Source organism: Pseudophryne corroboree, chromosome 3 (assembly GCF_028390025.1).
Source record: "Pseudophryne corroboree isolate aPseCor3 chromosome 3, aPseCor3.hap2, whole genome shotgun sequence".
Classification (NCBI taxonomy): Eukaryota; Metazoa; Chordata; class Amphibia; order Anura; family Myobatrachidae; genus Pseudophryne; species Pseudophryne corroboree.
Window position 1 is genome coordinate 509,656,888 of NC_086446.1, and position 22,564 is coordinate 509,679,451.

Here is a 22,564-nt window from a genome sequence, read left to right on the forward strand (position 1 = left end):
AGCCTAAGAAAGCACTTTATTATCAGGTACAGTCCTTTCGGCTTCAGAAAAGCAAGCGGGTCAAAGGCGCTTCCTTTCTGCACAGAGACGAGGGAAGAGGGAAAAAGCTGCACCAGTCAGCCAGTTCCCAGAATCAAAATTCTTCCCCCGCTTCCTCTGAGTCCACCGCATGACGCGGGGGCTCCACAGGCGTAGCCAGGTACGGTGGGGGGCCGCCTCAAAAATTTCAGCGATCAGTGGGCTCACTCACAGGTAGATCCCTGGATCCTTCAAGTAGTATCTCAGGGGTACAGGCTGGAATTCGAGGCGTCTCCCCCCCGCCGTTTCCTCAAATCTGCCTTGCCGACAACTCCCTCAGGCAGGGAGGCTGTGCTAGAGGCAATTCACAAGCTGTATTCCCAGCAGGTGATAGTCAAGGTGCCCCTACTTCAACAAGGACGGGGTTACTATTCCACACTGTTTGTGGTACCGAAACCGGACGGTTCGGTGAGACCCATTTTAAATTTGAAGTCCTTGAACACATACATAAAAAAATTCAAGTTCAAGATGGAATCGCTCAGGGCGGTTATTGCAAGCCTGGAGGAGGGGGATTACATGGTATCCCTGGACATCAAGGATGCTTACCTACATGTCCCTATTTACCATCCTCACCAGGAGTACCTCAGATTTGTGGTACAGGATTGCCATTACCAATTCCAAACACTGCCGTTTGGACTGTCCACGGCACCGAGGGTCTTTACCAAGGTAATGGCAGAAATGATGATACTCCTTCGAAAAAAGGGAGTTTTTAATTATCCCGTACTTGGACGATCTCCTTATAAAGGCGAGGTCCATGGAGCAGTTGTTGGTCGGAGTAGCACTATCTCGGGAAGTGCTACAACAGCACGGATGGATTCTATACATTCCAAAGTCACAGCTGGTTCCTACCACACGCCTGCTGTTCCTGGGGATGGTTCTGGACACAGAACAGAAAAAAGTGTTTCTCCCGCAGGAGAAAGCCAAGGAGCTGTCATCTCTAGTCAGAGACCTCCTGAAACCAAAACAGGTATCGGTGCATCACTGCACACGAGTCCTGGGAAAAATGGTAGCTTCTTACGAAGCAAAATTCCATTCGGCAGGTTCCATGCAAGAACCTTTCAGTGGGACCTCTTGGACAAGTGGTCGGAATCGCATCTTCAGATGCATCGGCTGATAACCCTGTCTCCAAGGACCAGGGTATCTCTACCGTGGTGGCTGCAGAGTGCTCATCTTCAAGAGGGCCGCAGATTCGGCATACAGGACTGGGTCCTGGTAACCACGGATGCCAGCCTTCGAGGCTGGGGGGGCAGTCACACAGGGAAGAAATTTCCAAGGACTTTGGTCAAGTCAGGAGTCGTCCCTACACATAAATATTCTGGAACTGAGGGCCATTTACAATGCCCTAAGTCTGGCAAGGCCTCTGCTTCAAAACCAGCCGGTACTGATCCAATCAGACAACATCACGGCAGTCGCCCATGTAAACCGACAGGGCGGCACAAGAAGCAGGATGGCGATGGCAGAAGCCACAAGGATTCTCAGATGGGCGGAAAATCACGTCTTAGCACTGTCAGCAGTGTTCATTCCGGGAGTGGACAACTGGGAAGCAGACTTCCTCAGCAGACACGACCGACACCCGGGAGAGTGGGGACTTCATCCAGAAGTCTTCCAACTGTTGGCAAACCGTTGGGAATGGCCACAGTGGACATGATGGCGTCCCGCCTAAACAAAAAACTAGATATTGCGCCAGGTCAAGGGACCCTCAGGCAATAGCTGTGGACGCTCTAGTGACACCGTGGGTGTACCAGTCGGTTTATGTATTCCCTCCTCTGCCTCTCATACCAAAGGTACTGAGAATAATAAGAAAACGAGGAGTAAGAACGATACTCGTGGTTCCGGATGGGCCAAGAAGAGATTGGTACCCAGAACTTCAAGAAATAATATCAGAGGATCCATGGCCTCTACCGCTCAGACAGGATCTGCTACAGCAGGGGCCCTGTCTGTTCCAAGACTTACCGCGGCTGCGTTGGACGGCATGGCGGTTGAATTCCGGATCCTAAAGCAAAAGGGCATTCCGGAGGAAGTCATTCCTACGCTGATAAAAGCCAGGAAAGAAGTAACCGCAAACCATTATCACCGTATTTGGCGAAAATATGTTGCGTGGTGTGAGGCCAGGAAGGCCCCAACAGAGGAATTTCAGCTGGGTCGTTTTCTGCACTTCCTACAGTCAGGAGTGACTATGGGCCTAAATTTGGGTTCCATTAAGGTCCAGATTTCGGCTCTGTCGATTTTCTTCCAGAAAGAACTGGCTTCACTGCCTGGAGTTCAGACATTTGTAAAGGGAGTGCTACATATTCAGCCCCTTTTTTGTGCCTTCTGTGGCACCTTGGGATCTCAACGTGGTGTTGAGTTTCTTAAAATCACATTGGTTTGAGCCACTTAAAACTGTGGATTTGAAATATCTCACGTGGAAAGTGGTCATGTTATTGGCCTTGGCTTCGGCCAGGCGTGTGTCAGAATTGGCGGCTTTGTCATGTAAAAGCCCTTATCTGATTTTCCATATGGATAGGGCAGAATTGAGGACTCGTCCCCAGTTTCTCCCTAAGGTGGTATCAGCTTTTCACTTGAACCAACCTATTGTAGTGCCTGCGGCTACTAGGGACTTGGAAGATTCCAAGTTACTGGACATAGTCAGGGCCTTAAAAATGTATATTTCCAGGACGGCTGGATTTAGGAAAACTGACTCGTTTTTTATCCTGTAGGCACCCAACAAAATAGGTGCTCCTGCTTCTAAGCAGACTATTGCTCGCTGAATTTGTAGCACAATTCAGCTGGAGCATTCTGCGGCTGGATTGCCGCATCCTAAATCAGTAACAGCCCATTCCACGAGGAAAGTGGGCTCATCTTGGGCGGCTGCCCGAGGGGTCTCGGCTTTACAACTTTGCCGAGCTGCAACTTGGTCAGGGGCAAACACGTTTGCTAAATTCTACAAATTTGATACCCTGGCTGAGGAGGACCTTGAGTTCTCTCATTCGGTGCTGCAGAGTCATCCGCACTCTCCCGCCCGTTTGGGAGCTTTGGTATAATCCCCATGGTCCTTACGGAGTTCCCAGCATCCACTAGGACGTCAGAGAAAATAAGATTTTACTCACCGGTAAATCTATTTCTCGTAGTCCGTAGTGGATGCTGGGCGCCCGTCCCAAGTGCGGATTGTCTGCAATACTTGTATATAGTTATTGCCTAACTAAAGGGTTATTGTTGAGCCATCTGTTGAGAGGCTCAGTTATATTTCATACTGTTAACTGGGTATAGTATCACGAGTTATACGGTGTGATTGGTGTGGCTGGTATGAGTCTTACCCGGGATTCAAAATCCTTCCTTATTGTGTCAGCTCTTCCGGGCACAGTATCCTAACTGAGGTCTGGAGGAGGGGCATAGAGGGAGGAGCCAGTGCACACCAGATAGTACCTAATCTTTCTTTTAGAGTGCCCAGTCTCCTGCGGAGCCCGTCTATTCCCCATGGTCCTTACGGAGTTCCCAGCATCCACTACGGACTACGAGAAATAGATTTACCGGTGAGTGAAATCTTATTTTTTTTTCTATCTGTAGAGGTTCATAATCATGTTGCCTGTTTGTTTTCTACTTAAGAGTAGTAGGATATCTAGAAATGTGGGGAAGGAGACAGAATCAGGAGGTTTTGTAGAGTGACAGACCGTCCCATGTAGCCTTTAGCAACAGAATGAGAAAATAACTATAGAAAAACCCTCTGCCTCCCTGCACTCTCCCCTACTGATTGCCGTGCTGCCGATCACTGCTGATCGGTCAGCACAGCAGGACCCCCCCCCCCCCCTCCAGCAGACAATAGCAGACGCTGGGGAGTGTAAATTAAACCCCCCCCCCCTTCCCAAACCCCGCTGTGTACCTGGAGGCTGTCCCGACTTTCAAAATGAAAGCCGCGATGTTTCCGATGTTCTGATGAACACAATGTTCCCGCTTGATGTTTGAAAAAAAATTATTAAAATATATATATATATATATATATAATTTTTTTTTATTTTTTAACTAAGATAATTTTGGATAGGGTTCAATTCATGTTCTTCACCTAATTCACTCATAAAAAAAACACGTCACTTTCGGAGCGTTTGTTTTGGGAAAAAATCGTTAGTTAAGAGGTTAAGGACACTTGTATGCTGCTGGAAACATGTCTACAACAGAAAAGAGTAGGCAGGATACATAAATGGGGCCGATTCAATTGTTTTGGGGACTTTTTAGACGCCCAAACAATAGCACAATTCAATTGTGTTTGGGCGCCCATGCATATCGCACATGTCGCGCCCAAACAGACAGGGTTTAGCTGTCTAAAATGCTAAACCCGTCTAAACCTGCTGCTTTGAGCGTCCAAATTCCCGAGTTTCAACACATTATTTTCTCGCACCTCAAGATGCTGTGGGGAAAAAATGGAAGCTCCGCGGCCACCTGGCGAAAAAACGTAATAACAAGTGAATTGCTGCCATCGGGATTGCCCTCTAGAAAACATCACAAAATACAATCTACTTTAGAGATGGAACATGTTTAATCTGCCTGCACGTTCATGACAGAAATAAATTAGTAAATAGCGCAGAGGAAGCTCTATATATCAAATCAGCAGCAGTAGGGTTAAAAGGACGGGTGTCCAAACCCAACACTTGAGGACCCAATCTGTGATCCTACCACAAACACACGCCTTACACTTCTTCTCCTCATAAAGTGAAAGCCAATTTGCAAATAGCGTTTCCAACCCCCACCTTCTCCCCCCGACTCACAAACCTTCCCCTCCTAGATCCTAAATCCAGACTTCCGATATCCTACTGGGACACCTGCCTTTTTGAAATGTTTGTTTTTGTTCTATGAGGCTCGTGCCAGCTGAGATCATGTATGTCAATATTAGTACCTGCTACCCAGATCGGGAAATGTCAGGCTGCTCCAACATTAACCCGTAGATTTCCTGATTGGCTTACTGTTGGCAGACGAAAACTACTGTAAGTTCTAATCTTGTGATTTTGTTTTTTTCCAATAAAGGTTAAAATGCTGTCTTTACACGTGAATATTTCCACTCAACCTGCAACGTATGTCTTCAAAAATAATGACTAAACTATTACATGTATTTGCTTTTGTGAGCTTTGTCGCTTATATACAGTATCAAACGGGCCAACCTGGCACAGCTCTCCTGATCTTAGGATTTGTGGACACAGGCAAAGGAAGGTTTTGTCTAGGAACTCATGGCTAGTCTTCCCAATTAGGATTTACCCTTCCCTTTGTTTTATTTTGCTGTAAATATATTCACTTAATTGCTTTGGCTTTTATACTTGGTGCAGGCTGTAAAAGACTGGTGCTGTTGGGATGACATGAATCAGATCACACTCTTGGCTGGCTGAAAATCAGCCAAACTCTTACTCTAATTTACTCATGGTTAGTGCTCTGACCAGTTGCTTCATCATTTAAGACCTTGAAACATCAACTTAAGTATTTTTATTGACTACTCAAAAGAAGTTTGAGAGTAACTGGTGAATTCCATCTGTGAAATAATTGGTTAACAAGATTTAACACCGCAGGTAAAAGAAAAAAAACAACCATAAAAAAAACTTTGTAATAATTTCAATAAATGCAGAAACTTACTGAAACCATAAGTCAATGTGTTACTTGTAGACCTCTGAAAGCCTGGCGTGGTGTTTAACTTCTGACCTCAAACAGAGCGGATGCACCACAGGGTAATCCCCTCAAATTAACTGAGCAAATAGAGGATCAGGAGTCCAGGAAAGTTACTGAAGAGTCATTTCCAGGACATGCAGACACCTATTACTGTAAGAGGACCTCTGCCCTGACCCCCAAGGAAGAGATGAAGCTTCTACCTCAGGTAACCAGCTGTCATGTCGCGCTAGATACATTCTTGTTATAAGTGAATATTGAAGGTTATGTGAACTGTAATTTCTGTGATCATGCTCCTTTAATTGCTCAATGTTTTTGAAACATCCTGGAAGGTACAGGAGGTTATTCCAAAATCTATCACACATCCTGACACTGCCACACCAAACACTGAGATCCTGTCTCTTTGCCAAGACAAATTCCAATTAACTCTGCCCTGATGTCCGCTTTGAAAGGGATTTCATTTCTTCTATTAACACATTAAAAGGAAATATAGAACAGAGATATTTTAGTAGCTGGTTATATTTAGGCTGTAGACCTCTATCTAATTTACTTCATATAACCCCTATGTGTATCATTTAGTAGCGCTCCATACTGTATATTGCCTTAACACCTGCCTCTATTGCTCCTGTAAAATAGCTTATTGCCAACAGTCCAACAAGATGGTACTGTCCAGCCTAAATCTGAAGCAGTTGGGAGGTGTTCAAAATGGCTGCCTCCAATGGGTCCTTCAATGCCTAAGGGTAAATTTACTAAATTGCAGGTTTTTAAATGTGGAGCTGTTGCCCACAGTAACCAATCACATTTTACTTATCATTTATCTAACACCTTTTAGAAGATAATAGTCAGAGTCTGATTGGTTGCTATGGGCAACACCTCCACTTTTGTAAACCTGAACTTTAGTAAATATACCCCTTAGTTTTTCATCTTTGCCACAGTTTTAACTCTATACATTTTTGTGTTAGGGGATCTGTTCTCCAATCCTCATGGTCATGTTTTTAGGATTTACAGTAATTAACCATGCATAGAGTAGGTGAGTTAATCTGATTTGCAGGTCAATAATTTGCCCACTTGTTATCACAGACAGAAATCCTGAAAACATGACCTGTTAGGGGTACTTGAGGATTTCAATTGAAAAACCCTGATTTGTTTGATGGAACAAGAATCTGAATCATTGTTCTTTTAAGAATTACTTTAATACTATTCGGGTTAATATTCTTGTTTTGTTAATAACTTGAATCACAGAAACCAACTATTTATTGGTGCAAGACACAATTTTTGTGTTACATCTCATATGGCTATCAAATCTGAAATAATTATTTAGCAAATCACTTAGCTCTTTAGATCCTGGTAAACTGGACAAAGTAGATCCTGGGGAAAATACCTCATAGTTGGGCAAAATGGAATAGGCCACGTATCCTGGTTATGAGCTTGTTACCAATAAAGAACAAAGTTATTCTCGTAGAACCAGACATGCTATGCGATTGCCCCACAGGCAAGGTGGAGATTAGTTCCAGATTTTCATTTTATGGACCATGTCATCTCTTCTAGAAGACATCTGCACAGCAGACTAAACAGAGATCTCTCATATCTGGAGTTAATGTCCGTGTGAAGTTTTTTCCATCTTGTTAATTAATTTCCCCTTTCTATATAAATCATTAACACTAGGAGCCCACCAGACACTAACCACCTGATCATTAAAGAGTATCTGTTGGCTATTTGTGGAGTAGGCAGCAATTTTCAGGCTATCAGTCCACTAAGAGCTAGCAACACCACTAAGGCATATTGGGTAAACACACCGTAATTATTAAGTGGATTATCGGAGTAAACGTTTTTAACCTATTAAGTAAAAGTACAGCTTATTTCAATTAGAAGTATGCATTAAAGCCCAATGGGGTCTTCACAAAAGTAAACTCTTCTAATTAGAAGCATGGTAAACTTAACCATAAAAGTACACGTCTTGGACTTCTATGTTTCTAAACCAATATTACAGCAACTCCATATATATTTTCTGAAATCAGTATATATATATTTATATAAACTCTGCTAACATGTTTAATCTATGCGCCCTTCCCTCTGCTGACTGGCTAATACTGTCAATCCTGCATACATTGTTATGTACAGGGTGAACGTGTGATGGGGAGGGCGTTATTTAAACATATACAAAAACGCAACAAAATGTTTTTTTCCTTTCAAAAAACAAAAAAAGTTACTTCAATGATATACATACTTTAAATGTTAGGATTTGCATTTTTTCTGTTTTACAAATTATTCTTTTTTCCTCCTCTAGGTTTTCATACCTAGCAGTCAGCACCCATAGGAAGGTAGGTAAAAGTGTGTGGGGATTGATGTTGAGTTAACCCTTATGTTGTTGCTTGGCTGCAGTGTGGTTACCAACAACTAATCCCCACCCTTAGGGTGTTTAGGGTTTACCAAAATGCTGGAAGGGGTTGTCTGTCCCCATTCCATCTCAATGGAAATGAAGCCACAGGGCTTCAAATGCAGAACGTGAGAAATGCTTTAACAATGAATGACTCACAACGCAGGAGATACCGAACAGGTGTAAATTTCACAGCTTGTATGGCCATAAATCTCTCTGCAACAACTTTCCCCCAAGCCCAGCCCACCCCCTCCTTCTCTCTGTCCCGTGAGCTTGTGTCTGTGAATCAACTCTACATATTAGGTGCAAACGCATCAGTTCCAAAATTAAAAGTGACCCTCCCTCTTTGTCTCGGCTTGATCTACCATCGCCAACCTTGAAAAGCGAGTTTCCATCCTCCATCTGGGAAAATATTTAAAAATAAAATAAAAAAATCTAAATGGATAATCCTATCTGCTCCAGACTCTACAGCAAGCAGCAATTACGGTCCTCCCTCACTCTTCTACATAATTCTGGTTTCTCCTTTTAGGGCCCTCAGTCTTGTCTGCTTCTAGGCTTTCTTGCACTTCCCTTTCTTTTCTCGCTGTTGGAACTTTCTCAGCCTTCTGGCCCATGTGTCCCTCCACTGTATAACCAAGCTGGTCTTGTCAGCAACCACCCCATTTTGGTCAGGTGAATCCTCGTCATTCCCCAGGAGGAGGTACTTCTTCATAGGCTTGAGTTTGGGACACTTGCAGGCTATATCCTTGGAACGGATCCAAAGGTTCTGGTCCCCCCGGCGGATGCGGTTGGTTCCTTGTTTATACACAGAGATGACATTGACTGTGAATTTCCACCAGTCTCCTGCTTTATCAGCCTTTAGGATATGAATCTGAACCGCTGAAAAACAAAACAAATGAAACATTATTATAAATGAGAAGCGACTGTATTTTGCATGAACAGTGTGACTACATTTTCTGTCAAGTTATTTAGGGTAAAAAACAACCCAATTAAATTCACTGCTGCATTCTAAAAGAAATATCATTTGAGGACTAAGAAAAGAGCAAAAGTATATGATAAATAGCACAATGTAATGACTCTGAGTATTATATGTTTGTTAACGATATAGTATTTGTTTTATATTTGTTTTAATAGAAATTACTCCCTTTACAGTTGGATACAGCATTTCCTTTCTCCAACCATAAGGGATGATCTTGTGCTCTCTGCAAAGTTAATATGGACTGTCAGTCTGCAAATGTTGCTTCACCCATCTCTGTTCAGGTTCAGGTCATCAGTTTTGTGGATCAGTGCTCACAATTCAATTGCATATTTCAGATGATGCCTCATCAATGTGTTTTCATTATCCCCCTGTATGATCTCTTACTGAAGGGTGTACTCTAACCATAGTAGCAGGTGTCCGCTGTGGGCCAGAAGTTTGGGTGTCTCTTTAGTCTCATCTGTTTCTTGGTAAAATTGCAACGTGTGTGTTATGTTGCTTTATATAGTTCTAGAGTTGCACAGATCTCACAGAGTATGTATTTGTGATGTTAGTAATAATACAGATGGAATAGGGGGAATCATTGCAAACGTCTGCCACGGCACCCAGTGATTTCTATTTATTTCTAATCCCAGCCTCAGTTTGTTAATCATACCGGAAATGTGCCTGCTTGTTCTTCTTTGTGCCAGATGTGGAAGCGTCCAGTAATGGAGAGCACAGCCTTGCTGCTCAGTTGTCCAATTGCTCCAAGTATCACAGAGCCAGACATTTTACTATCACTGTGAATAACCTGTCAAAGGTGGAAGTCTGACACACGGACGCTCACTTTTTCTTAAAACAATTTTCAAGTTTGTTGTATTTATCTTTCTTTATACTCCATGACCTACTAGCAAGTTACAGGCATCCCTGCCATGCTACATTTGATCCAGAAATATAGTGAAAATGTATGTGGCGCACCACATCATGCTGTGTTGTTGTATTAGATGAAGGTGTTTGTTTGTCTTTTCGTTTTGGTTTTCCTGATGTATTCATTATCCAATGTTAAATATCAGGCTGCGCTGCAGATGTGCTCATCTACATAGACCTTCAGTGCTTGGACTTTTTTATTTTCTATTTATAAATTAAGGATTAGGCATTTATGTCATTTTCATTGTATCAATACAGTAAAACAGTTCTAAAAATAACACTTTCTCTTCCTACATACCATGGTAGTCGAGTACACCCAGCAGTGTGCTGAAAGGCTAGGTGATTGTGACATTTTACGCTATATTCACACATGGGTTAATTGTTTCCAAACTAATTTGCTGACATTTCTGGGGACAACACCTGCTAACATGATATTTTACATGCCACCGGCTTTTCTTGTACACTTTCTTAAATAGAGGGATGTCCACCTTCAGAGACACATTTGTCTGTTTGTGTTGCCCTGGGTGCGATAACAGACGAGCTTCGGTCTCTGAATTAGAAACAATCAGTGCTTTTGTCCTAGGAAAAAAAGTGCCTGCTCCCAGCTACAGTTACAAGTTGATACAAGATTTATATAGTACCTTCCACTCTCAATTCCCAAATGATTTCACTGATTTCTTCCTGTTTCTGGAACTAGTTATAAGAATTAAAAATTAGACTGTAAGAAAAAAGGTGACAACACTGCGTGCCACAAGAAATAAAAGCACTGGATACAATTATATCTGCACATAATACCTGTTATACCCCTTTCAGACAGAACATGAAATTACCGGGTGACGCAGTTCCACCCGGTAATTTCATGAAACACGCAGGTCCTTTTTCTGTGTGACAGGGTCAACCCGTTTTGTAATTCCCGGGACTTCGATCCGGGAATTTACCAGAGTCGGAGACACAGGACTTATGTCACGGGTTGACCCTTTCACACAGACAAAATACCCGTGTTGATCTGCAAATTACCGGGTCGAAATTCTCGACCCAGTAATTTGCATGTCTGTGTGAAAGGGGGGTCAGGCAGGTCCCGGCAAAACTACCTGGGACTTTCAGACATTTCTGTCTGAAAGGGGTATTACTGTATCGAAGGGTAAACAAACAAATTTTCCTGAGCAATAGATTTCTCTGAAAGGTTTTAGGCCCCATTTATCGTTGTATATCTATGGCTATTTCCCCCAAAACACTCGTTTTCAGGGTTAGACACAAAAATTAAGTATCCCCCGAATGTATGAAGGAGGGACAACGGCAGCTATGTCCAATACCTGCTGCGATCCTCCATTGCCACCCGCAGCCACATCCCCCATAAAGCATTCCCGATATTGGCCCCCTCAGCTACCGCCATCTGAAGATGTAGGTTGCCCATTGTAGCCTATGGGCTACACATCACGTAACTGGCAGTGCAGAGGGTTCCCATGAAACCAGAGGTGGAACTTCCATTGGTGCAGCAGGTGCATTGCACCAGTGCCCTTGGGAACTAAGGGGCCTACTGCTGCCCAGACCAGCAATGAGTTTTCCCCTGGGCCATTGCACAATTGTTTTGAGCAAAGTCAAACTTAGCAAAGCGAGCAGGGGGGTGCCTTCCCTCAGGGAGGTGCGGTTGACCTTATGTGTGTGCAGTTGCATCAGTTTGCCATCAGAACCGGACTGATAGGGGAGTCCTGACGCCTGTTAGCAATGATGATCACAAACACGTACTGCCTCTTAACTGACAAAGCTGTGAAGTCTTCCTGAATTAAAGGTATTTCACGACCGGTGTAATTGGTGCTGTCAGAGGCTGCTTGACCAAGTGCTGAATGGAGGAAAGCACAGGGGGTATGTCCCCCTCTCAAAACTGGGCAGTGGCCGCTGTGTTCCCGGTTCCCACTGTTGGAAATTATTTGTGTGCAGAGTTATATAGGCACACACCACTGGATCTCCTCCCCCTGTCGCCCACTGCCTTTCTCTGCCACCCTCGGCTTCTCCCTGTCACCCATTGGCATATGGCATATTATGGTTTCGGGTGGGTCAGAGGAGGGGGGCCCTGAAGAATATTTTCGCACCTGAGCCAACCACTCAGAAGTTCCGCCACTGCCCAGAACCCTCACTAGAAGTGACTGCTGTGCAGTGCAGTCTGGCTGACCGTGCATGCACAGACCATACCCCGGCAACTCACTGAGCAATCCGTGGGAACCGACTCATTTCGGAGCTGCTGTACCTGCTTGTGCTCATTAATACATTCTGGTGATAGGATTGCATATTGCATTGCGATCATGGAGCGCTAATATTGTGCCCAGATTGCATTGAATATGTGATTATTGATAAATGGGCCCCTTTGTATCTAGTGAGGGCTACAGACTTGCCTCTCGGAGGAATGGTTAGAGCTATGGACTTTTAAGGTGGTCAGCATCTTCTCCATAGGCAATGCTTTGAACCAATAACCAATTAGTGGAAGTATCAAGCAGTAACGGGTTGTCAAACTAATACGGGCCTGATTTACAGTCCTGGTGACATATCCCCAGACAGTTTGTGCAAGTGCTATTTGTTTTTCTTTAGAAACCCTAATACTTAGTACATAATTTGGGGGTATCTAAACAGATGCCCTACAACATAAGCAGGGTTTAGTTAACAAGGCATCTGATTCTGACCATCTCATTTTCAGCCAGTCCGCTCAGGAAAATTAGAACCTTCCAGGCTCTCGGCAGGGGGGAGGGGTAATATACCTTTGGAAAAATCAACATTCTCAATTCTAAAGTCTTCCAGAATTTCTTATTTCACCTTCCAGCTGTGAAAACATGAGAGCAGGCTCTGGATGTGTCACTTGCTGGGAGGGGAGGGGGGATGTGTATACACACACACACTGTATATACCTGCTCTGCCACACAGCAATTCTACACCGTCACCGTATGTATTCATTCACAAAATTACATCATGAACAACTATCTGTGTTACATATATATCACAGAACAATGGGGCAGAGGTGTCATGGAAATTAATGGATAGTAATACAAGAACATTGTGGGAAATACATCACAATACTGTCCAGGCAAACTGATGATGCAGGTGTGTGCAAACACAACATGTACAGTTGTGTACCTTGGTGTGCAATAATCCCCACTGTGGCATGCTGAAAATATATATATATATTTTTCTTTGCAAATCCTTCATTCATTTTGTATTATGAATTCCAGACTGTAAAAAGGGAATTCATTTCTGCAAAAGGTGCAGCCGCTGTGCGCATATTGGGCAATTATGGTAATGCTGACATTGCATGGGCAAATGCCAGCTGAAGGCATTGTGCTGTTTGGGAAACTGCACATCGCACTGATTTCAAGAATTGAATTTACCCCTAAGAATAAAGAGTTGGGTGTGGTATATAAGATCTACAGTGTCTAGGTAGACAGTCAGTACGTTGACCCCATATGGTCGAAAAGGGTCAAAAGATGAACATGACAATGGGTGACACGTGGTCAACAAGTTTTGTTTTATTTTTTAGGTTTTTGGGAGTCCATTTGTATGTTTCATCATATGCGACCACAATCAGTGGAAACATGTACCCTCGTGGACTCACTTTGCTCACTGCGCTTCAGGCAAGATGGCTCACCTCGCCACCTCTGCGCAGAGCCCCAACTTGACATAACCAGAAAGTGAATTGGTGCCCTCTCTCACTCCAGATTTAAAACAGGAACAGTGTGCATGTAAAAAATAAAGGGTCGTGGCCACATAATAGTACCAATTCACATTACACCGCTCAGTAGTGTCTGTTATTCTAATTACACTGCATTGTTTGTTATTCAAATGACACCACACAGGGATTGATGTGTGTGTGTGTGTGTGTGTGTGTGTGTGTGTGTGTGTGTGTGTGTGTGTGTGGCCACTTACTGCACTGCTCCCATTTGCCTGCTATCTCTGTCCCCAGAAGTCCCGTAGTCACACCACACGAGAGAGACTCACTGCCGTACCAGCGCTGCCTGCCCTCAGAGTTACAGTGGCCAGTGCTACAACTTCACAATCGTAAGGTATATCACACTTGTAGCAATAATATGTGACTGTGCATGCAGCCAGCATGTTTAAAGTATATTGGTGACAGTGGACTCTTGACAGCACCTGAAGCAATCAGTGCGCGAGTGAAAGTTCTAGTTCACTGAGCACTGCTGGAGAGATTATCTTGTGGCCCCTGTGGAAAGATGGGTTTGCGGGACAACACTTAAAAGAGTGCTCACTGAGCATTGTGGGCAATGCCGTAACTAGCTATGTGCGAGAGGGTCATTGCACACAGCGCAATACGCTGTGAGGCGGAAAAACTCAGCATGCACCCAAATGTGTAAAAAGGGGGACTCTGCTTCTGTACTGTGTGAAAAAGGGGTACTGCCTGCCTAATGTGTAAAAACGGGACTCTGACTGCTGTAATGTGTAAAAAGGAGGACTCTGCTGCCGTAATGTGTAAAAGGTGACTCTACCTTTTCGTTAGGTGTAAAAGGGGGCTCTGCCTGCCGTAATGTGTCAAAGGGAGCTCTGTGGCCACGCCCCTTTCACATGAAGCCACGCCCCTATATATTTTTCATATGTAAGGTGTGTGTGTGTGTGGGGGGGGGGGGGGGGGCGCTTTTGCTGTTTTCTTGCACACAGCGCTAAAATGTCTAGTTACGGCACTGATTGTGGGGCACCCTGAGGTAATGGCAGGAGAAGGAAGCGTTGGGAGTGCTACCTGACAGATCTGTCTGCTGCTGTCGCTGATGGTGATCTAAGGGAGCCCCACAGGAGAAGCTGGACCGAGGGAAATGGAGGTCTGTGATGGGCAGAGCTATGCCATTTTAGAGGCGGAGGGGAGCACTAGGAACAGCCCACCCCCTGTGCTTTGTAGTAAGAGGAGGCAGGATGGAGGCATAGCTCCCCTTACTAGGGTAGAGGGGTGTCTGTCCCCGGAAGTCCCACACTCGCGCATCACAACAGAGACTCGCTGCCGCACCAGCACTGCCTACTGTCAGAGTTACAGCGACCAGTGCGACAACTTCACAATCGGGATAGCGGTGGACGGTGTGCCCACAACTGCGCTGTGTGCAAAGTACAGTCTGTCCACCGCTAGTTACGGCCGTGCCTCTGTGCAGTCTATAGGTTACTAGTCCCAATCATAGTCCATGTGAATAGTAAATCAAGCAGAAGTTGGGAAAATTGAAAAAAACAAAAACTAGTGTTGACCATTTGTACGTCAACCATTGTCACGTTCACCTTTTGTACCTGTCCACCTTCATGAACGTCGACCTTTTATCTGTCAACCTAGTGCATATCAAACATATGGTGTCGATCTATTGACTGTCATCCTAGACACTGCTGACCTCTCATCGGATACGTAGAGAGTTAGGCGTATGTATACTATGTGGCAGCTTTTCAGATCTGCCAATTTTCTCTAACGTCCTAAGTGGATGCTGGGGACTCCATAAGGACCATGGGGAATAGCGGCTCCGCAGGAGACTGGGCACATCTAAAGAAAGCTTTAGGACTATCTGGTGTGCACTGGCTCCTCCCCTATGACCCTCCTCCAAGCCTCAGTTAGATCTCTGTGCCCGAACGAGAAGGGTGCACACTAGGGGCTCTCCTGAGCTTCTTAGTGAAAGTTTTAGTTTAGGTTTTTTATTTTCAGTGAGACCTGCTGGCAACAGGCTCACTGCATCGAGGGACTAAGGGGAGAAGAAGCGAACTCACCTGCGTGCAGAGTGGATTGGGCTTCTTAGGCTACTGGACATTAGCTCCAGAGGGACGATCACAGGCCCAGCTTGGATGGGTCCCAGAGCCGCGCCGCCGGCCCCCTTACAGAGCCAGAAGGCAGAAGAGGTCCGGAAAATCGGCGGCAGAAGACGTCCTGTCTTCAACAAGGTAGCGCACAGCACTGCAGCTGTGCGCCATTGCTCTCAGCACACTTCACACTCCGGTCACTGAGGGTGCAGGGCGCTGGGGGGGGCGCCCTGAGACGCAATAATAAACACCTTGGATGGCAAAAAATGCATCACATATAGCTCCTGGGCTATATGGATGCATTTAACCCCTGCCAAAATACATAAAAAAACGGGAGATAAGGCAGCCGATAAAGGGGCGGAGCCTATCTCCTCAGCACACTGGCGCCATTTTCCCTCACAGCTCCGTTGGAGGGACGCTCCCTGGCTCTCCCCTGCAGTCACTACACTACAGAAAGGGTTAAAAAAGAGAGGGGGGCACAAATTAGGCGCAGTATTAACTATACATCAGCTATAAGGGGAAAAACACTTATATAAGGTTATCCCTGTATATATATATATATATATATATATAGCGCTCTGGTGTGTGCTGGCAAACTCTCCCTCTGTCTCCCCAAAGGGCTAGTGGGGTCCTGTCCTCTATCAGAGCATTCCCTGTGTGTGTGCTGTATGTCGGTACTTTTGTGTCGACATGTATGAGGAGAAAAATGATGTGGAGACGGAGCAGATTGCCTGTAATAGTGATGTCACCCCCTAGGGGGTCGACACCTGAGTGGATGAACTGTTGGAAGAAATTACGTGACAGTGTCAGCTCTGTATAAAAGACAGTGGTTGACATGAGACAGCCGGCTACTCAGCTTGTGCCTGTCCAGACGTCTCATAGGCCGTCAGGGGCTATAAAGCGCCCGTTACCTCAGATGGCAGACATAGACACCGACACGGATACGGACTCCAGTGTCGACGGTGAAGAGACAAATGTGACTTCCAGTAGGGCCACACGTTACATGATTGAGGCAATGAAAAATGTTTTACACATTTCTGATAATACGAGTACCACCAAAAAGGGGTATTATGTTCGGTGAGGAAAAACTACCTGTAGTTTTCCTGAATCTGAGAAATTAAATGAGGTGTGTGATGATGCGTGGGTTTCCCCCGATAACAACTGATAATTTCTAAAATGTTATTGGCATTATATCCTTTCCCGCCAGAGGTTAGGGTGCGTTGGGAAACACCCCCTAGGGTGGATAAAGCGCTCACACGCTTGTAAGGGCTCTATCCTCTCCTGAGATGGCCGCCCTTAAGGATCCTGCTGATAGAAAGCAGGAGGGTATCCTAAAATGTATTTACACACATACTGGTGTTATACTGCGACCAGCAATCGCCTCAGCCTGGATGTGCAGTGCTGGGTTGGCGTGGTCGGATTCCCTGACTGAAAAAGAGGGTTATGGACACGTCAGTGGTCAGGTGATGCGTATTCCAAACGGCATTTGGAAATATTGCCTTATTAAGGGGAGGAGTTATTTGGGGTCGGTCTTTCAGACCTGGTGGCCACGGCAACAGCTGGGAAATCCACGTTTGTACCCCAGGTCGCCTCTCAACATGAGAAGACGCCGTATTATCAGGCGCAGTCTTTTCGTGGATAAGCGGCCAAAAGGTTCCTCATTTCTGCCCCGTGACAGAGGGAGAGGAAAAAGGCTGCAGAAATCAGCCAGTTCCCAGGAACAGAAACCCTCTCCCGCCTCTGCCAAGCCCTCAGTATACGCTGGGGCTTTACAAGCAGAATCAGGCACGGTGGGGGGCCCGTCTCAATGAATTTAAGCGCGCAGTGGGCTCACTCGCAAGTAGACCCCTGGATCCTTCAGGTGATATCTCAGGGGTACAAATTAGAATTTGAGACGTCTCCCCCTCGCCGTTTCCTAAAGTCGGCTTTACCGATGTCTCCTTCTGACAGGGAGACAGTTTTGGAAGCCATTCACAAGCTGTATTCCCAGCAGGTGATAATCAAGATACCCCTCCTGCAACAGGGAACGGGGTATTATTCCACACTGTTGTGGTACCGAAGCCGGACGGCTCGGTGAGACCGATTCTAAATCTAAAATCTTTGAACACTTACATACAGAGGTTCAAATTCAAGATTGAGTCACTCAGAGCAGTGATTGCGAACCTGGAAGAAGGGGACTACATGATGTCTCGGGACATCAAGGATGCTTACCTTCATGTTAAAATTTACCCTTCTCACCAAGGGTACCTCAGGTTTATGGTACAGAACTGTCACTATCAGTTCAGACGCTGCCGTATGGATGGTCCACGGCACCCCGGGTCTTTACCAAGGTAATGGCCGAAATGATGATATTCCTTCAAAGGAAGGGAATTTTAGTTATCCCTTACTTGGACAATTCCCTGATAAGGGTAAGATCCAGGGAACAGTTGGAGGTCGGTGTAGCACTATCTCAGGTAGTGTTGCTGCAGCACGGTTGGATTCTCAATATTCCAAAATCGCAGCTGGTTCCGACGACTTGTCTTCTGTTCCTAGGGATGATCCTGGACACAGTCCAGAAGAAGGTGTTTCTCCCGGAGGAGAAAGCCAGGGAGTTATCCGAGCTAGTCAGGAACCTCCTAAAACCGAGCCAAGTCTCAGTGCATCAATGCACAAGGGTTCTGGGTAAAATGGTGGCTTCCTACGAAGCAATCCCATTCGGCAGATTCCACGCAAGAACTTTCCAGTGGGACCTGCTGGACAAATGGTCCGGGTCGCATCTTCAGATGCATCAGCGGATAACCCTGTCACCAAGGACAAGGGTGTCCCTCCTGTGGTGGTTGCAGAGTGCTCATCTTCTAGAGGGCCGCAGATTCGGCATTCAGGACTGGGTCCTGGTAACCACGGATGCCAGCCTGCAAGGCTGGGGAGCAGTCACACAGGGAAGGAATATCCAGGACTTATGGTCAAGCCTGGAGACATCACTTCATAAATATCCTGAAGCTAAGGGACATTTACAATGCTCTAAGCTTAGCAAGACCTCTGCTTCAAGGTCAGCCGGTGTTGATCCAGTCGGACAACATCACGGCAGTCACCCACATAAACAGGGTGGCACAAGAAGCAGGAGGGCAATGGCAGAAGCTGCAAGGATTCTTCGCTGGGCGGAAAATCATGTGATAGCACTGTCAGCAGTATTCATTCCGGGAGTGGACAACTGGGAAGCAGACTTCCTCAGCACGACCTCCACCCGGGAGAGTGGGGACTTCACCCAGAAGTCTTCCACATGATTATAAACCGTTGGGAAAAACTCGACAGGTATTGCGCCAGGTCCAGGGACCCTCAGGCAATAGCTGTAGACGCTCTGGTAACACCGTGGGTGTACCAGTCAGGGTATGTGTTCCCTCCTCTGCCTCTCATACCCAAGGTACTGAGATTGATAAGATGGAGAGGAGTAAGCACTATATTCGTGGCTCCGGATTGGCCAAGAAGGATTTGGTAACCGGAACTTCAAGAGATGCTCACGGAGGATCCGTGGCCTCTACCTCTAAGAAGGGACCTGCTCCAGCAAGGACCCTGTCTGTTCCAAGACTTACCGCGGCTACGTTTGACGGCATGGCGGTTGAACGCCGGATCCTGAAGGAAAAAAGGCATTCCGGATGAAGTCATCCCTATCCTGATCAAAGCCAGGAAGGATGTTACCGCAAAAACATTATCACCGCAATTGGCGAAAATATGTTGCGTGGTGCGAGGCCAGTAAGGCCCGACGGTGGAAATTCAACTGGGTCGATTCCTACATTTCCTGCAAACAGGAGTGTCTATGGGCCTGAAATTGGGGTCCATTAAGGTTCAAATTTCGGCCCTGTCAATTTTCTTCCAAAAAGAACTAGCTTCAGTCCCTGAAGTTCAGACGTTTGTAAAAGGGGTACTGCATATACAGCCTCCTTTTGTGCCTCCAGTGGCACTTTGGGATCTCAATGTAGTTTTGGGTTCCAAAAGTCACATTGGTTTGAACCACTTAAATCTGTGGAGTTAAAATATCTCACATGGAAAGTGGTCATGCTGTTGGCCCTGGGCTGGGCCAGGCGCGTGTCAGAATTGGCGGCTTTATCCTGAAAAAGCCCTTATCTGATGTTCCATTCGGACAGGGCGGAATTGAGGACTCGTCCTCAGTTTCTCCCTAAGGTGGTTTCAGCGTTTCACCTGAACCAACCTATTTGTGGTGCCTGCGGCTACTAGGGACTTGGAGGACTCCAAGTTGCTAGACGTTGTCAGGGCCCTGAAAATATATGTTTCCAGGACGGCTGGAGTCAGGAAATCTGACTCGCTGTTTATCCTGTATGCACCCAACAAGCTGGGTGCTCCTGCTTCTAAGCAGACTATTGCTCGTTGGATTTGTAGTACAATTCAGCTTGCACATTCTGTGGCAGGCCTGCCACAGCCAAAAATCTGTAAATGCCCACTCCACAAGGAAGGTGGGCTCATCTTGGGCGGCTGCCCGAGGGGTCTCGGCTTTACAACTTTGCCGAGCAGCTACTTGGTCAGGAGCAAATACGTTTGTAAAATTCTACAAAATTGATATCCTGGCTGAGGAGGACCTGGAGTTCTCTCATTTGGTGCTGCAGAGTCATCCGCACTCTCCCGCCCGTTTGGGAGCTTTGGTATAATCCCCATGGTCCTTACGGAGTCCCAGCATCCACTTAGGACGTTAGAGAAAATAAGAATTTACTTACCGATAATTCTATTTCTCATAGTCCGTAGTGGATGCTGGGCGCCCATCCCAAGTGCGGATTGTCTGCAATACTTGTACATAGTTATTGTTACAAAAATCGGGTTATTATTGTTGTGAGCCATCTTTCAGAGGCTCCTCTGTTATCATGCTGTTAACTGGGTTCAGATCACAGGTTATACGGTGTGATTGGTGTGGCTGGTATGAGTCTTACCCGGGATTCAAAATCCTTCCTTATTGTGTACGCTCGTCCGGGCACAGTATCCTAACTGAGGCTTGGAGGAGGGTCATAGGGGGAGGAGCCAGTGCACACCAGATAGTCCTAAAGCTTTCTTTAGATGTGCCCAGTCTCCTGCGGAGCCGCTATTCCCCATGGTCCTTACGGAGTCCCCAGCATCCACTACGGACTATGAGAAATAGAATTATCGGTAAGTAAATTCTTATTATCAGGGTTCTTCCTGCAGGATTTAAAATGACAATAAAATGATATGCAAATCTAGGCTTTTTATGTATAGCCCCTAGAATTACATCCAACATACAGTACAGAATGAGAGGGACTGTATTGTGCAGTTGTCAATGTTGAATAATAGAGACATTTCTAGGGACACTTTGAAAAACATGGGTCTATCCCAGAGAATAGGGACAGTATGCTCAGCTATATTACTCTTAACCCTTTCAGTAATAGGGAAGGGTAAATGCTACAAATTAAGATGTGAATCAGGGACTGGTTTAATAGAGGAGCGGACCCATTTGCAGGCTCCAGGCGGGCCCCCTCTTCTCTGGCTTTGTGCCAGAGTCTACTGCACGTGTGCAGGTCTGCACTATGTTCCTGGAGACATCTGTACCGTGCATGAGCACATCTCCGGGATAGTGGCACGATTTCTGTCTGCAGTGCTGATGCGGGACTCGAGAGGTAAGTAGAGTTGCACTGGGGCAGGGTATGTGGTGTGGGCACTGCGCACCCTGCATCGATTATAGCCAATGCTCTGAACATATGAATGGCACTCCTGATTTTCAGAAGAGTAAAATGACATGAACATATTAAACTTTCTTTGTCACAAATGGCGAAATGTACAGATTGCTAGAACCAGTATGCGGTTAACATATCGCCCATCGGGATCCAATACCAATGCCGGGATCCCAACTGGGGTAATATACCGCCGCCGGATTACCGGCGAAGTAGGTGAGTCCCCCTCTATGGGTGTCCACAACACCCATAGAGGGAGAATAGAACACAGAGGCCGCAAGGAACTTCACTGCACTCACCCCCCTACCGGCATACTGGCGCACGGAATGTTGATATCAGTATCCTGACATTCGGCATCCCGTGAGGCAGTATCACATACCGATACCCTAGAATCTTTTGTTTGTTGTTATGTTTGGCATTTGCTTTGAAAGCCTGCTCAAAAACATCAAAATAAATTCATTAAAAAAAAAAAAAAGATTGAACCTAATATTTTCCTATACTTTAGTTTTTGGTCAAAGATAAAATGCATTTACAAAAAAACTGCTGAAAACTGAAATGAATCTGAAAATTAATGTAGCAGAAGGGCAACAATAATATTTAATCCGTAAGTGTAGCTCTTGGAAGGTATACTAATTTAAAACAAAGCTGTACATGCAACATATGAAGTCGGCACGTCTGCCGTTGGCTTACATTAAAGGGGAGCACCGCTGCCAGAAAGTTCTATTGCTTAGCAGATTTGTTTCTTTTCATTGCCTTAAGGTACAAAAGATCAGCTGTGTAGAAACAACTGTATCCAATCCAGATACCGGAGTTTATCTGGTGTTGACATATCCAAGGTCAATGAAGAGAAACAATATGTATTTATTAAGTTATTTATGTCGCGCACATATTTTGGAATGCTTACAGAGAATATTTAGTCATTCATGTCAGTCCCTGCCCAGTACAGCATACAACTGATATGGCCTACTGCATGCACATACAAGCTACACGTGTCCTCATACAGTATAGCATCTACTGTATATGCCATGTGGCACATGATGTCCGCCACGACTGAGCCACTCTGAGACGTGTAGTTCCAGCCTTTTTCTTTAAATTCTGCATCACAGACACAGCGAAACACCACTCAGAGTACTAGAGACGCTGAGCTGCGATTTTAACCGAACAGGATTTAGGTGT

General features: G+C 45.5%; 1 protein-coding gene across 7 annotated transcripts in view; it reads right to left on the bottom strand.

Annotated features, from left to right (window-relative positions):
* Window positions 1-5,508: 5,508 nt before the first annotated feature.
* NTN1 (netrin 1) overlaps window positions 5,509-22,564 on the bottom strand; it is a 475,394-nt gene continuing 458,338 nt past the window's right edge. For all 7 annotated transcript variants that reach the window (XM_063961056.1, XM_063961055.1, XM_063961054.1 and 4 more), the window contains one exon: window positions 5,509-8,956. In XM_063961056.1, coding sequence (XP_063817126.1) covers window positions 8,628-8,956 — 329 coding nt within the window. In that variant the 3' untranslated portion in view covers window positions 5,509-8,627. The remainder of the gene's footprint in view (window positions 8,957-22,564) is intronic.